General features: G+C 37.6%; 1 protein-coding gene across 2 annotated transcripts in view; it reads left to right on the plus strand.

The window, feature by feature from the left end:
• CTAGE5 (CTAGE family, member 5) overlaps positions 1 to 12,514 on the plus strand; it is a 26,306-nt gene that overhangs the window by 13,392 nt on the left and 400 nt on the right. The window contains exons 13-23 of one of the 2 annotated variants that reach the window (XM_009319381.1): positions 269 to 370; positions 1,703 to 1,763; positions 2,093 to 2,128; positions 3,097 to 3,164; positions 3,879 to 3,961; positions 4,323 to 4,454; positions 6,363 to 6,515; positions 7,891 to 8,022; positions 10,798 to 10,874; positions 11,284 to 11,509; positions 12,344 to 12,514. The exon at positions 12,344 to 12,514 is cut by the window's right edge and continues 400 nt beyond it. In XM_009319381.1, coding sequence (XP_009317656.1) covers positions 269 to 370; positions 1,703 to 1,763; positions 2,093 to 2,128; positions 3,097 to 3,164; positions 3,879 to 3,961; positions 4,323 to 4,454; positions 6,363 to 6,515; positions 7,891 to 8,022; positions 10,798 to 10,874; positions 11,284 to 11,509; positions 12,344 to 12,498 — 1,225 coding nt within the window. In that variant the 3' untranslated portion in view covers positions 12,499 to 12,514. The remainder of the gene's footprint in view (positions 1 to 268; positions 371 to 1,702; positions 1,764 to 2,092; positions 2,129 to 3,096; positions 3,165 to 3,878; positions 3,962 to 4,322; positions 4,455 to 6,362; positions 6,516 to 7,890; positions 8,023 to 10,797; positions 10,875 to 11,283; positions 11,510 to 12,343) is intronic. The other variant, XM_009319380.1, reaches the window with a different exon arrangement.

Consider the following 12,514-nt stretch of genomic DNA (forward strand, 5'->3'; position numbering starts at 1 on the left):
TGAGGATATGGATTGTCTTGCAAATTCCTTTTAGGAATAGTAGTAATCTAAATGTTTCATATAGAACAGTTAATGAACTGAATAAACTAGTGTGAATACAAACTAGTGCTATTTATGCCACTTCATATGTTGCCTATAAAACTGTTGATCTGAATAAATATCATGTATTCATCAGGCCTAAAAAATTGGAGAAGTTTTTCTTGACAGACCAACTACAAAATTGTTGACTTGAAACAGAATTAACCATAGTTTTTGAATTTTCTTAAAGGAAGCTGACAGTAGAAGAGAGAGAACGCCTACAGAAGGAAGAAAAGCTTTCTAAAGTAGATGAAAAAATTAATCATGCTGCTGAAGAACTAAACAGCTACAGGTAATTACAGATTTTAGTTGCTGTAATCACTTGTTCCAAAGTGAACAAAAGGCAACAGAGAATTAATAAAAACGCCAGCATAAGTGAATGTATTTTCTCCTAGTTTTTGTGTGTGTATGTTACATGCTAGTTTGTGTGTAATAATACATGCTAAGGGAGTTTTTGCTTTGTTAAAAAAATGGGGTAAGGAAGATCACAGGCAACTTTTCTTCCATTAGAATGCTAATTGTATTGACATGTTAGCTTTAATGGAATGGTAGAAGTGGGTCTCTATTCTAGTTCCCTTTACTGAACAGAGATAAAAATAAGAAGAGAATGCTGTGAAATAAATGCAGTGTTCAGTTTTCCTATAGATCCTAACATACTTATGTTGTATAGTTACAGTATTCTATTTCTGTATCTCTAAGCTTGTCATATAGTACTGTTGTTTAGAAATTCTTTACTAAAATACTGTGATGTGGGAATATTTTCTGTAGTTTGTTTTTTAACTGCTTTGCTGTTTGGTGTTACACCAGCTGCATACCTCTGGTTTGTTTCTGTGGTTTCTCAAACTGTGGCATAATTCTTCAATCTGTAATGTATATTCCCCGTCTTATTCAATGTTTATGGGAGTATTGACTCTAATTGAACGATACTGATCAACAATGCTTCCTGAAGAGTTAATTAGATTAATTCTTTCTCTAGAATGTAAAGTCCTTGTAGATGTTCTTCAGTATTCATACAGGAAGACAGAATTCACCGTTCTTGATTTACTCAGAACGTGAACTTTGTAGACATCTTAATTTTAAAGAGACTATTAATAATGCAAGTGGAATATAACTAAACAATTGGTGTCTTTGGCCCACCTGCTGAGAGAGTGTAGAACCTAGAGGCTGTGCACAGGGCAGCTGGCAGCAAAGGTGGCATCATGCTTCCTGTGGTCTTGAAATAACTTCAGTGCAGGTGACTATCCCTCAGGACTGACTGTGGTAGCCTGTGACAGCATGATGCTCCAGCCACGTTGGTACATTTGCTGAGCTGGGTGAGGCTGGCTGGTAGGGCATAGGTGGAGCGATATCCTTTATATTGGAAACATACCGCAGACCACTGAAAAGTTGGGGAGATGTTGGGGTTTTTGGTTCTGTTCTTTTGTTTACCATGTTGTTTGCACTGATCTAGGGCCTAGAATTTCCACTGCTACAATAATTTTTATGTATCCCATGGGCCTAAGTGACAATACTGTCTTGGATAAAAATTTCAATTATACCTTGTGTTTACCATTGTGTTTACTGTATTTAGAATTACTTTCCTCAACATTTTATTACAAAGTCATAAATCCTAATTTTGTTACAGACAGCGAGCAAAAGATCTTGAAGAAGAGCTAGAAAGAACCATTCGTTCTTACCAGAATCAGGTATGTGCTCTGTGTTACTTACCATCTATGCCAAGTAGGAGGGGTGTTACTGCAACTGAAATACCACTTTCAGCTAGGTTGTGATACTGTATGTGGCTTGGTTTTGTTGGGTGGTTTTTTGCTGCCCCCCTTCTTAATGCCATCTGGTTTTGACTGGCACAATTTCATAGCAGAGATCACCAGATAACTTTATTAAAAAGTTAAATTGCAAGTTTAGATGTCTTATTATAAATTATCCACACACATTAAACTTACGAATAAGAGCATATACTCAATCTTAAGTATTCTTTTTTAGATGAATAATGGTCTAATGAATCTCTCTTTCACAGATTACTTCGCATGAGAAAAAAGCTCATGATAATTGGGTAAGTTCCAAATACTGAATTTTCTGAACTTTGTCCATCTTCCTTTTCAGTGATTTGAATAGCTTTCTGTATCACTTTTCGGTTTCTTATTAAAAACACATAGTCAAAATTAACTCTAACCTGTCACCCTTAAACTTGCGTGTTTCTTGCAGAAATACACAAAAGCATGTTAAAAATACTTTTATCTTACAAAATAGTTGGAATAATTAAGGCGGATCCCTATGAGTACAGTAGAATGATATTACAATATTATTTGCTATAGCAATAAATCTTCTGGAATAACATGTTACCATTTAACAAGTGTGTGACATTTTGCTAATAATAAAAGCTTTTGGCCTTGTTTCAATGCCATTTTAATATTTTTTCTGGATGTACTTCAGTCCTTTTATTGACTAATAGAAGACGCTATGTCCTGTGAGAACAGTATGTTCCACTGACAGCTTCCAAAGAATGTTGCTACAAAGTCCATTTTTACCTTTTTTTCCAAACAGGAAACTTTAAAATATCTCCTGATTAATACATTCTTCAGTTTCACGCAACGGTCTGTATAAGAGAGAGTCCTGTTAAAAGCTGTGGTGCTTCGTGGTCATAATTTTATAGTTTTTTAACTACATGATTTTAAAATAAAACTTTCTTATATGAAATTTGAGACTTTAAATATTGTACATATTCTGTAGATGCTTCAAAGCAGCTATAGCCAAAGAATTTCATTTCTGCAGTTTTAAGAACCTGCAGGAAAGCCATATCATTCCTCAAAAATTTGGGTAGTAGAGCTGCTGATTTCGTTTGGTGATGTATGTGAGGCTCTGTTTCATATGCTTTATACACGAGTTATATCTTGTGAAAATACAGTCCACACACTTCAGATAGAAAAAAAAATATCTTGGATCTAGGACCTGTCACATTTATGAAGCATTTAATTAATACATAGCAATATCTAAGCATCTGATTTTTGTCCCTCCCCAAAGCTGACAGCACGGGCAGCTGAAAGACACCTCAATGATATAAAAAAAGAAAATGCACATAACAGACAAAAGTAAGTGCAGTCCTGATCTAATTCTAAACAAATGCAATTTGGCATGTGAGTATGTTTTGGATTTATGCAATTTGTGTTTTCTAGACCTATGTTAATCCATTGTGGCCCAAACAGGGCAGAGAGAACACAGTGTTCCGCTGGAGTTCTGAAAGGAAGGGAGTAATTTGAGCATTCCCTGTAATGATAACGTGCGAGAAAGTTCCTAAATTCTTACTAAGTAAAGTATTGAAATATTTCAGGAAAGAAGCAGAATGTAGTATTAGAACTCAAAGTTTTGGGGGGTTTGTTTGTTTTAAATAAGTATCTATCAACCAGAAGTCATGGTTACCTAGTGAATTTACAGCTTATCTCAGAAGTTAATACTGAGCTAACAGATCAGGTGGTGGTGGTTGTGAGGAACCTTTAGGTTTGAAGTTAGCTAATACTTGGAATGCAATTTAGAGTACTCATGACATTAATGTCATGCTAGAAATTGTAACATCTAACATGCCCGTTCAACTTCTGAATTACAGTTTAAATACAGCAGCATAGAGAAATACTTTCAGGAATTCTTGAAGTTCAGAGTTCTGTAACATCCTTTGTCTTTTTTCTTTTTATTTGGGGAATAAAATACCTTGCTTCATTAACCCTTTAAGTAGAAAGCCTAGCAGTAAACAGTGCAGTCCAGTAAAACTTTTGCACTTGGTTACTTACTACTTTCTTGTTTATTTGCAGATTAACTGAAACAGAATTTAAACTTGACCTTTTAGAAAAAGATCCTTATGCTCTTGATGTTCCAGTTAGACCATTTGGCAGAGGTACAGTATTGAATTGTAAAATATAAATGAAAACAATTAGGCTCTGGTTTTGTTTCCCAAGAGCACACATACGTAATTGTTTGAAAACTGTCTTGGCCATGTGTATGTACAAATAACAGTCATCTAAAAAAATAATTGGGTCATAAGCGACTCTACATCATGTCAAGTATTTTGTTGAAACTAGGAGCGTTTGTAGTATCGGTGAGAGTAGACTGGGTATATGATACACATGGTAATTAAAGCACAGTTTTCATTACACTTATACAATTTAGCTTTAAACTTCACCTGAAAAGTTAATTACTTTATACAGTTTGCTAAACTAAATATTGTGAACTTGAGTATTTTGTTTTAACTGTTCCAGAGCATTCCCCATATGGACCCTCACCAATGGGCCGGCCTTCATCTGAAACAAGAGCTTTTCTTTCCCCTCCAACTTTATTGGAGGGTCCTTTAAGGCTTTCACCTATGCTTCCAGGTGGAGGAGGAGGAAGAGGTACAATTCTTAAACTTGAAAATGTATCTATTCTGGATTTCTCTCCCCTCTACTATAAACCTGTCAACACCTTTTGCTCTTGCTGATGACAAAAAGTATTAAAACAACCAATTCAATATAAACAGTTAATTGGACAAACTCTTCCTGTTTTTCAGCTTGCTTCTAAAGCTGTCTAATTTGTAACAGTACAATGGAAAATTTAGTTGGTACTAGTGGGTTGGTCAGTGGATTCACTTTAGAAGCACAGATTGAGAAAAGCGAAAAGCCGAACTTAATCAGTCTTGATTTATTTCTTGGACAAATGGGGTTCTGCTGAAATAAACTTACGATTTTAAAGTAAACAAAAGTCAGTTAGTTTTCTGAAGAAAAAATACTGCCGCTTCCATCTCATTGGTCTACAGTTGGTGAGAGAAGGAGAGGGTACCTGTGTTGTCAAAAACATGAGATAGTTTTATTGGGTGTCATGATACTAGAAAGTTACTAATTTGGTAAATTGTTTTCCTTCCTTTGTTCTAAATTTGAGGCAGTCATTATATGAGAGACAGTTTCTTCCCTAGTGATAAAAGGGACAGGAAGGCTGTGTGTAAGGAGTAAAATGCAGAGATTGAGGAGTAGGTGAAAGCAAGCCGTGGCGTCATGGGTTGTAAGGGAAGAAAAACACTGTTCCTTCATATTTTTTATGTTAATGGAAATAGTGTAGATAAATGCTAGAGTGGCGTTCAGCATCTGTTACAGGTAATAAAGAAGCTACTATTTAATTTACTACTACTGTTACACCCATTGAAACCTGTACTTATTTCATGGGAAATATGTCTAAATGTCTCTTCTACAAGTACTTCACTAATCAACATTGATTTTTAAAAGACCAGCATGGACTATTTATTTACTTTAATTCTTTGTAAAAAGCATATCCAGGTTCCAGGTACATATGAAAGTTGATTCATTTTCTAAGTCAGAAAAAAGCTTGAGATTGAATGTTCAACCACACACAAGCAAAATCATGCTTGACTATTTGTATAGAGACAGTAAGTAATGAAACTGAGCTGTCCAGTGTATCTTTAAATTGTAGCTCAGCTGTTGCTGGTGAGGAAGAGTAAAAACTGGATTTCAGGATGCAGTATTAACAAAGAAAGAGACTATGCAAAGGCATAACTACTACCCATTTCACAATGGAGCACTAATGTAACTTGGGCAGATTAAACAAATGATGTGTTTAAATAATGTCAGGTACAGAGCAATTACAGCACTCATCTCACTTTGCACAAGACACTAAATGGTTTCAAATTCTAGGTTGAATTTTAGGATAGAGTATTAGAAAATGATACCAGAATTCAGTATTTCTGTCATTTTTCGGACCAAATCTATTTTAAAGGAAGCTTGCAACCTAAAATCACTCATTGTTACAGTTTCTCTTGCACTTGGTTATGTGTTGACCTGGGCTTCTCTTATTTTTTTTTTCTTGAATAAAGAATTAGAAGAACCAGAAGAGTGTAGAATATAATGTGGATGTTTTCTTATGATGAGGGTATTAACTTTCAGTGTGCTAACTTTTAGTTTGATTAGCAGCAGGTTTTTTAGCACTGAGAAGATTTATCTTGAGGGCACTAGTTTCTCTGATTCGAATGAACTGAAACTCTGAAAAAAAATTTTTTTTTAATTGCAGGTACTCTAGATTGCACTCTTGTTGAACTAAGACTTTTTCATTCCAAACAAACCTTTTAAACAGTTCTAGTAAACATAACTGATCATCAGCCAACAGCTGGAGAGTCCTGTGGAGCCATGCGCCTCTTGTATCTTGACAGTGTTGGCATTCTGTGATTTATTTTACTATTTTCAGACTTAATGAAGAAAGCCATAATAGAGGATTTAAAATACCTGGGTAAATAGCTATCTGATTTCTTCAATTAGGATCCAGAGGACCGACTGCCATGTATGAAGCTGGTAACGAAAGAGGAGAGCTGAGTTCTGATAGATTAACAGATGCCCACAGACCGCCATCAGATACTGGGTCCCTGTCTCCTCCTTGGGACAGAGAACGCAGGATAATTCTGCCTCCACCAGGTATAAAAATCTGCTTAGCTACTGTATCTATGGAAAAATGGAATTACTGACTTGTAGTGTATATATTTAAGTATTTCTTGCTTAAAAATATGAAATGTTTTCTTGGAAGTGCATGTGCAAGGAAAGTTTTTTTTAATAGTAGGTTTTTTCCCCTTCTTGAACGGTGCGGTTCACTTGCACTTCTATGCTGTCTTTTAAATGTATATTGGTACTAGCAGTGTACAATCAAGTGTTCAGTTTCATCATTTTATTGGGGGTTCGTTTAGTGCATCAAAAGACCTGTCTGGGCTGGATAAGAGATCTTAGAAAGTGAGAAGTTTTGATGGTACATTAGCCTTAAATAAATGAATAAATAAAAGCTAATGTTGCAAAATACTATGTCTTTAAAAAAAAAAAAATTTATATTAATAGTACAGGAGTACCATGGCACAGTCATCCTGTTCGGTACATACTTTCACGTTGATACTGCCCCTTTGATAATTAACAACAACAAAATCCGTCTTCACTCTCACTTCTTCAACTAAACGTGTATTGCACATGATCAGTCAGGGAAGACCGAGATGAATCAAAGAGGATACTACGGATATTTCTAAAGTAAACAATGCAGGGGGAAGGACAACCTTCCTGTATACCTGTAATAAAGAAGCAAAAATGCTACAGGTTAAAAAAAATTAAAAATTAGGTAAAGTATACAGATTAAAGTACCTCAATTATTAGATGCAGCAAGCAATATTGTAGTTGCTACACATCTGTGTGAAAGCCTGATTATAAAACTCAAAGTCCACTCAGGATGCAGTTTCTTGTTTGTCAGATCTGATCTATTGACAGGGTACTGTAGAGGGGTAGTCTTGTTTCCTTGGCCTGAGCTGCGTTCTTACCCCATCTTTGCAGTTGGATCTCACTGATACAGTTTGTCTTGTAGCTGCATGATTGCAAGATCTGATGCAAGGAAGTTGGTGGAAACACATTACAGCGCTATGAAACGTAATGGGAAACAGCACTCTTACCTAAGCGTGGCTTAAAATGTATAGTAACTTGTTTTGCCTTTGACCTTCATTGCTATGCTGAACCTTTGTTTCAAGGCCCCACTGTTTATAACTTAGGTAGTCGTAACTTTAAAAATCCTACTGTATGTTAAACCAAAAATCAATGAACTTTTTTTGCAGCTTCTTAGAAACATAAGCTGTAGTACCTACTTGGTGGGATTCCTATGTTTAGGGTTTTTTAAGGTTGTTCGCTCACCCTGGTTAATAGTCACTTTGGATATGTACAAGAGCATAAGATACCCAGAGAATTTTGCTGGTCTAAAATTGTATGGAATGGAATGGGGGGAATAAATCTTCACTGACATGTTTTGTGATTTCTTCAATGTTAGTTGAGTCTTACACTGATCCAGTTCTTCCTCCTCGAAGACAAGAAAGATTTTTCCCTAATCCTCCAAATACTGGAAGACTGTCTGGACCAGCAGAACTACGAACTTACAATGTGCAGTCTTTTGATAAGACAGGTGGGAATTGCTTTCATGATACTATCAAATGGAGAATCTTGGTATAGGTTGACTATATGTAGTAAGCCACGGTAAGAGGACAACTTCATAGCTACCACAGACCCAATGTTCCACTGTGTAAAAACATTTTAACACCTGCTAGCCTTGATGCAGCCTTTGCCTGTTATCAACAGTAGCAGCCTCTTCTGTCAGGTGGATGGGACTCAGTGAATGGTAGTCATGAGGTATTTTCTTTGTCCACCTTCACTGTTCTGTGTGTTAACCATTCAGGCTTGGCCTTGAGTCTGTTTTGGCCCCTCCCAGGAGGCTCACCACAGCTTTAAAATGTTAAACTTTTACTTGCGTTTCCATGCCACATTTGGTAAGGTTAGAAGGAGTTGGAGTCAGTAAGACTGAAAGAATAACAGCAAAATTTTCAAATACCCACTGGCTTTGCATACTGAACTAGAAGGTCCTGAGGCCTCCTCCTTCAAACAGTTTACCATACTTGCACCTTTTTGTAGTTCGCAGTGCAGTTGCCCCCAACTTCGTCACATATTTCACTGACCCAAGTACCATTTGTTTTAAATTGGCAAATTATGTAAATTCTAGTTTGTGATGCTTAGCAACAGCCAGAAACTCAGAGGCAAAGTTTTGGTGACTTGAACCTTATCACTGAAACAGTTTACGAGCTTAAAGCCTTAACACTTATTAAACAGTTTTCATCCTTATTTAATGCCTAGTAAGTCACATGTGTCTGAGTCATCAGCTAGGTTGAAGCCATTAAACTCACAACAGAAACTTTGCCACCTGGTATTCAGTTACTCACATGATTAGTAGTAAGTTACCCTCTTTGTTGCCCAGTTTCTGGCAATAGGAGAGAGAACCTTTGTTACTTGGTGTCATAATGTGAGAACTGGGAACGCTGAATTCTGTTTCAGGTTGAAGGTTCAGGTTTTACAAGGAACTGTTCTCTACTGGAAGACAGTTCTGTTCCTGTACAGCCGCTCGCCTTCCTACCCCCTTTCCCAAGCCTCTCTGCGTTTCACTTCTGCTTTCTATTACTTTGTATTCCACTGAGGTCTGTCTTCTAGCACCTGGGTGCTGACTGAAGGACAGAAGTGCACCGTCTTTGCACTCATTTCTTGTATGCATTTTTACCCTTTTCTTCAGCTGCTGGCAAGCAACAATAAAAAAAAAAAAAGCTGTATTGAGTTCTTGGGCAGTTCAAAACCTACTTAATGGAAACAGGGTTTTGGATAACCTTGCTGCCAGCATTTAGCAGGTTATTAAGCATATGTGAATGTTGCTTTTTAGAGGCATATAATTTCACTAGACTTGGGTATTTGTAAAAATAGCAAAAAAACCCCAACAAATTTAAAAAAAAACACTCTATCCAGCACATACCATCTGACTTCAGAACAGCAACATGTCTCACAGTACTGAAATCCAGGCTCCAACTCTAAAGAGTGAATGAGCTACACTTTCTTAGCAAGATGATCAAAATGTTATTTAAACTGAACAAAATAATAGAGATTTTCCTAAGCTGAGGTGGCTAACTACAAAAACGTTAAACTTGAGGCAGATACCTGGAGCAGGAAACTTCTTGTCAGAAAGAAGGGTTAAAGCTTGACAGAGTTTGTGAGCAACTTTACAAGGATTTAAAATGGAAGTGTTATGCAATGTAAGTATCAAGGCATGAATATTCTCTGTGTGACATAAGCAGTTAAAATGCTTCAGATTGTTAAGTAACAATATCTTCAACAAAGGCAGGGCCTGCTTGAAAGGTCGTGTGATTTAGATTTTTTGAAAAGACCTATCTGCTCATTGAGAAAATAGCTTTGTTTGCTTCAGAGGAGAACAAATACAACACGTAGATGAACAATCTGTCACTTGTTAGAAGTATTGTTTTGGTCTTGTGCTTTTTAGTAGTATTATCTTCATTTGGGCAGAAGTGGAAGAAAGCAGTATTTTTCAAATCTCAGGTTTGTTGTTTTGGTTTTTTTGGTTGTTTTTTGTGTGTGTTGGGGGTTTTTTGTTTGTTTGGGGTTTTTTTAAGAGTACATTTAGTGTATGTATTTCATATATTTATATCCAGTCACATTCTCCTCTGAGAATTCCCTTGAATATTTTTCCTCAGCTGTTACTGAAAATACTTGTTCTCAGGGAACTACAAACGTAAAAATGCTGAAGATCCTATTTATCTCTTAATTTATAAAGTGAGTACAGCAAATAAGAGAATGATTATTCTTATTTCTGAACGCTCGTCCAGAACTGATGTAGTTCTGAAAGTCTTCTTGATATTTAGCAACTACGGAAGGAATCGTTTTTTGTCGAACTTGAATAGGATTGCTGCCAAGCTGTACGCCAAGAGCATATCGTAGTGGAGTTGTTCCCAGAGTGGGACTTACCAAAGAAATAATGTATTAGCAGGAGGGAGGGGAAAAATGGAACCGCTGCAGTAATGTTAAGATGTGTCGCTAGGAAAATGCACTTTTAACTTCTAAAAAAAAATACTAAAATGGAAAAAAAAGCCTGATTTTGATAGAAGAAACTTTGGTAAAAGCTGCAACCTCATAAGTAAGTCATGTGCACCCTGTACAGAAGTTGGAGAAAATACTCAGGCATAGCTTTGTTTTTCCTCGTTTGTCTTTCAGGCTGCCTGCAGAACAGTTGCTTGGTACAGTGATACTTTTTTTTTCTTGCCTGTGTATCCTGATTTCAGAAAAGACACTGAAATCGGTGGTGGGGAGAAGGAGGCCAGCACTGAATAACTTGTTTAACTTTTGCATACAGATGGACAAACATCTTCAGAAAATAGCCCACGAACAGAACCAAGTGGAAATGGGATGAAAGATCATTCTAATCTTAGCGTAAGTAGCTAAACAGAAACTTGATTTAAATGTGCTTTAATTTTCTGCCACATATTTAGGAAACTTTGTTTCTGGTACATTAGTCCCATATTGCACTGTGCAGTGCAAATTATAAAGTTGCGTGTGTACTTGTATCACAGCACTTACTGCCTTGTGAATTAATTTTGATGTGTGACTAATATAATCCCTGCTGAAAATTAATTATAACCCAAAGATGAAACTATGGTCAAGCTGATGGTCAGTGAACATAGATAGCCTTGCTCAAGATTATGCCGTAGCCAAGGCAGAGTTGGAACTAGCTGTTAGCTAGTGTGACAGTCTACATCAAAGTGGGCCTGATAGGATTGGAGATGTTCCCTCTCCTTATCCCTTTCCCTAAGCCAACTTCCTTGTTTTCATTGTGTTGCAGAACTCGCTACCTGATCGGTCGTTGGCATCTGAAAGTGAAGCTGTCAGTTCAGGGTTTGGTCCTCCACCTTTCCCTCCAGTCAGACCTCCACTGATGCCTGTGGATCCTAGAGCACCTTTCATGAGACGAGGACCCCCTTTTCCTCCCCCTCCTCCTGCCGGCATGTATGGACCACGTGAATCTTTCCCAGTACGAGACTTTGGGCTTCCGCGCCCTCCACTGCCAAGTACGTAGCTTTTGCCAGCATTTACTTCGAGTCGATGAACATGAGTGCTTTGTGCAGGTAGTGAGTTACCACACTGCGTGAACAATTACGTCTTTATTTGCATGTACTTCTTCTCAATTCAGCTAAGCGTGAGCATCTTTTCTGATGAAGGCTGTGTTGTACACTTTCTTCCTCACAGTTGCTCATATTGGTAATGTTTTTACAAATGCTAGCTTTGGCTGGAAAATACACATAGACACGCTGTTCGGCATTTAAAGGGTTCTTTTTTGGGTAGGAAAGCAAGTAGATGCTTACCTTAATCCTCTTCCTCCTACGAGGTTGCATCACACATAAATCTTAAAGTTTCATCCTTTAGCTAGTGTCCATACAAAGGCATGCATTTGGGACGTACTTGTTAATTGTTTTTCCTTGGAGCTTGCATTAGTGGAGCAAGATGTAAGTATCGGACTGAAGGGCTTCTTTCTGCCTCCTGCTGTTCTCTGATTAACCTGTGAAGAACTAAACAGTTATCTTCCAAAGTATCCGTAAGGTACGACAGCCAAGGGCTGCTACAGCAGACCAAAGGTGATGGTGGCTGCAGAAGCTGCCCATTAACAGACACTGACTGGCTGCTGCTGCGAGCCTGTTGCAGGTAACTACTGAGAAGAGCGAGCGTTTTGTCCTCCCCCTTCCTAGCATCTCTGTCTCTTTGGAGCACAACACCTAACCTAGGTCTGCTTTCTGACTTCTATTTAGGTAGGCCATTGCTGAGCAGTAAGGTATGTGGGGTAGGAGGAGCGGGTATGTGTTTGCTGTTCAATTGATACTGACTGGACTACTCTAATTCTCTCACAGTAAGAAATCCATTTCCAATGAGATCTTATCCTCACTATCCACCGCAACGACCTGGATTTTTGCCTCCGCCACCACCTCCTCTTGAAAACAGAGGTGAGCCACCTCAGTCAAATCTGTCAGCTGTAGAACAACCAGAACCACGGCAAGAGACTTGACGGAGTCATTGAGCAA

The sequence above is a fragment of the Pygoscelis adeliae genome, unplaced genomic scaffold, assembly GCF_000699105.1.
Source record: "Pygoscelis adeliae isolate BGI_AS28 unplaced genomic scaffold, ASM69910v1 Scaffold71, whole genome shotgun sequence".
In the NCBI taxonomy this organism is placed as follows: domain Eukaryota; kingdom Metazoa; phylum Chordata; class Aves; order Sphenisciformes; family Spheniscidae; genus Pygoscelis; species Pygoscelis adeliae.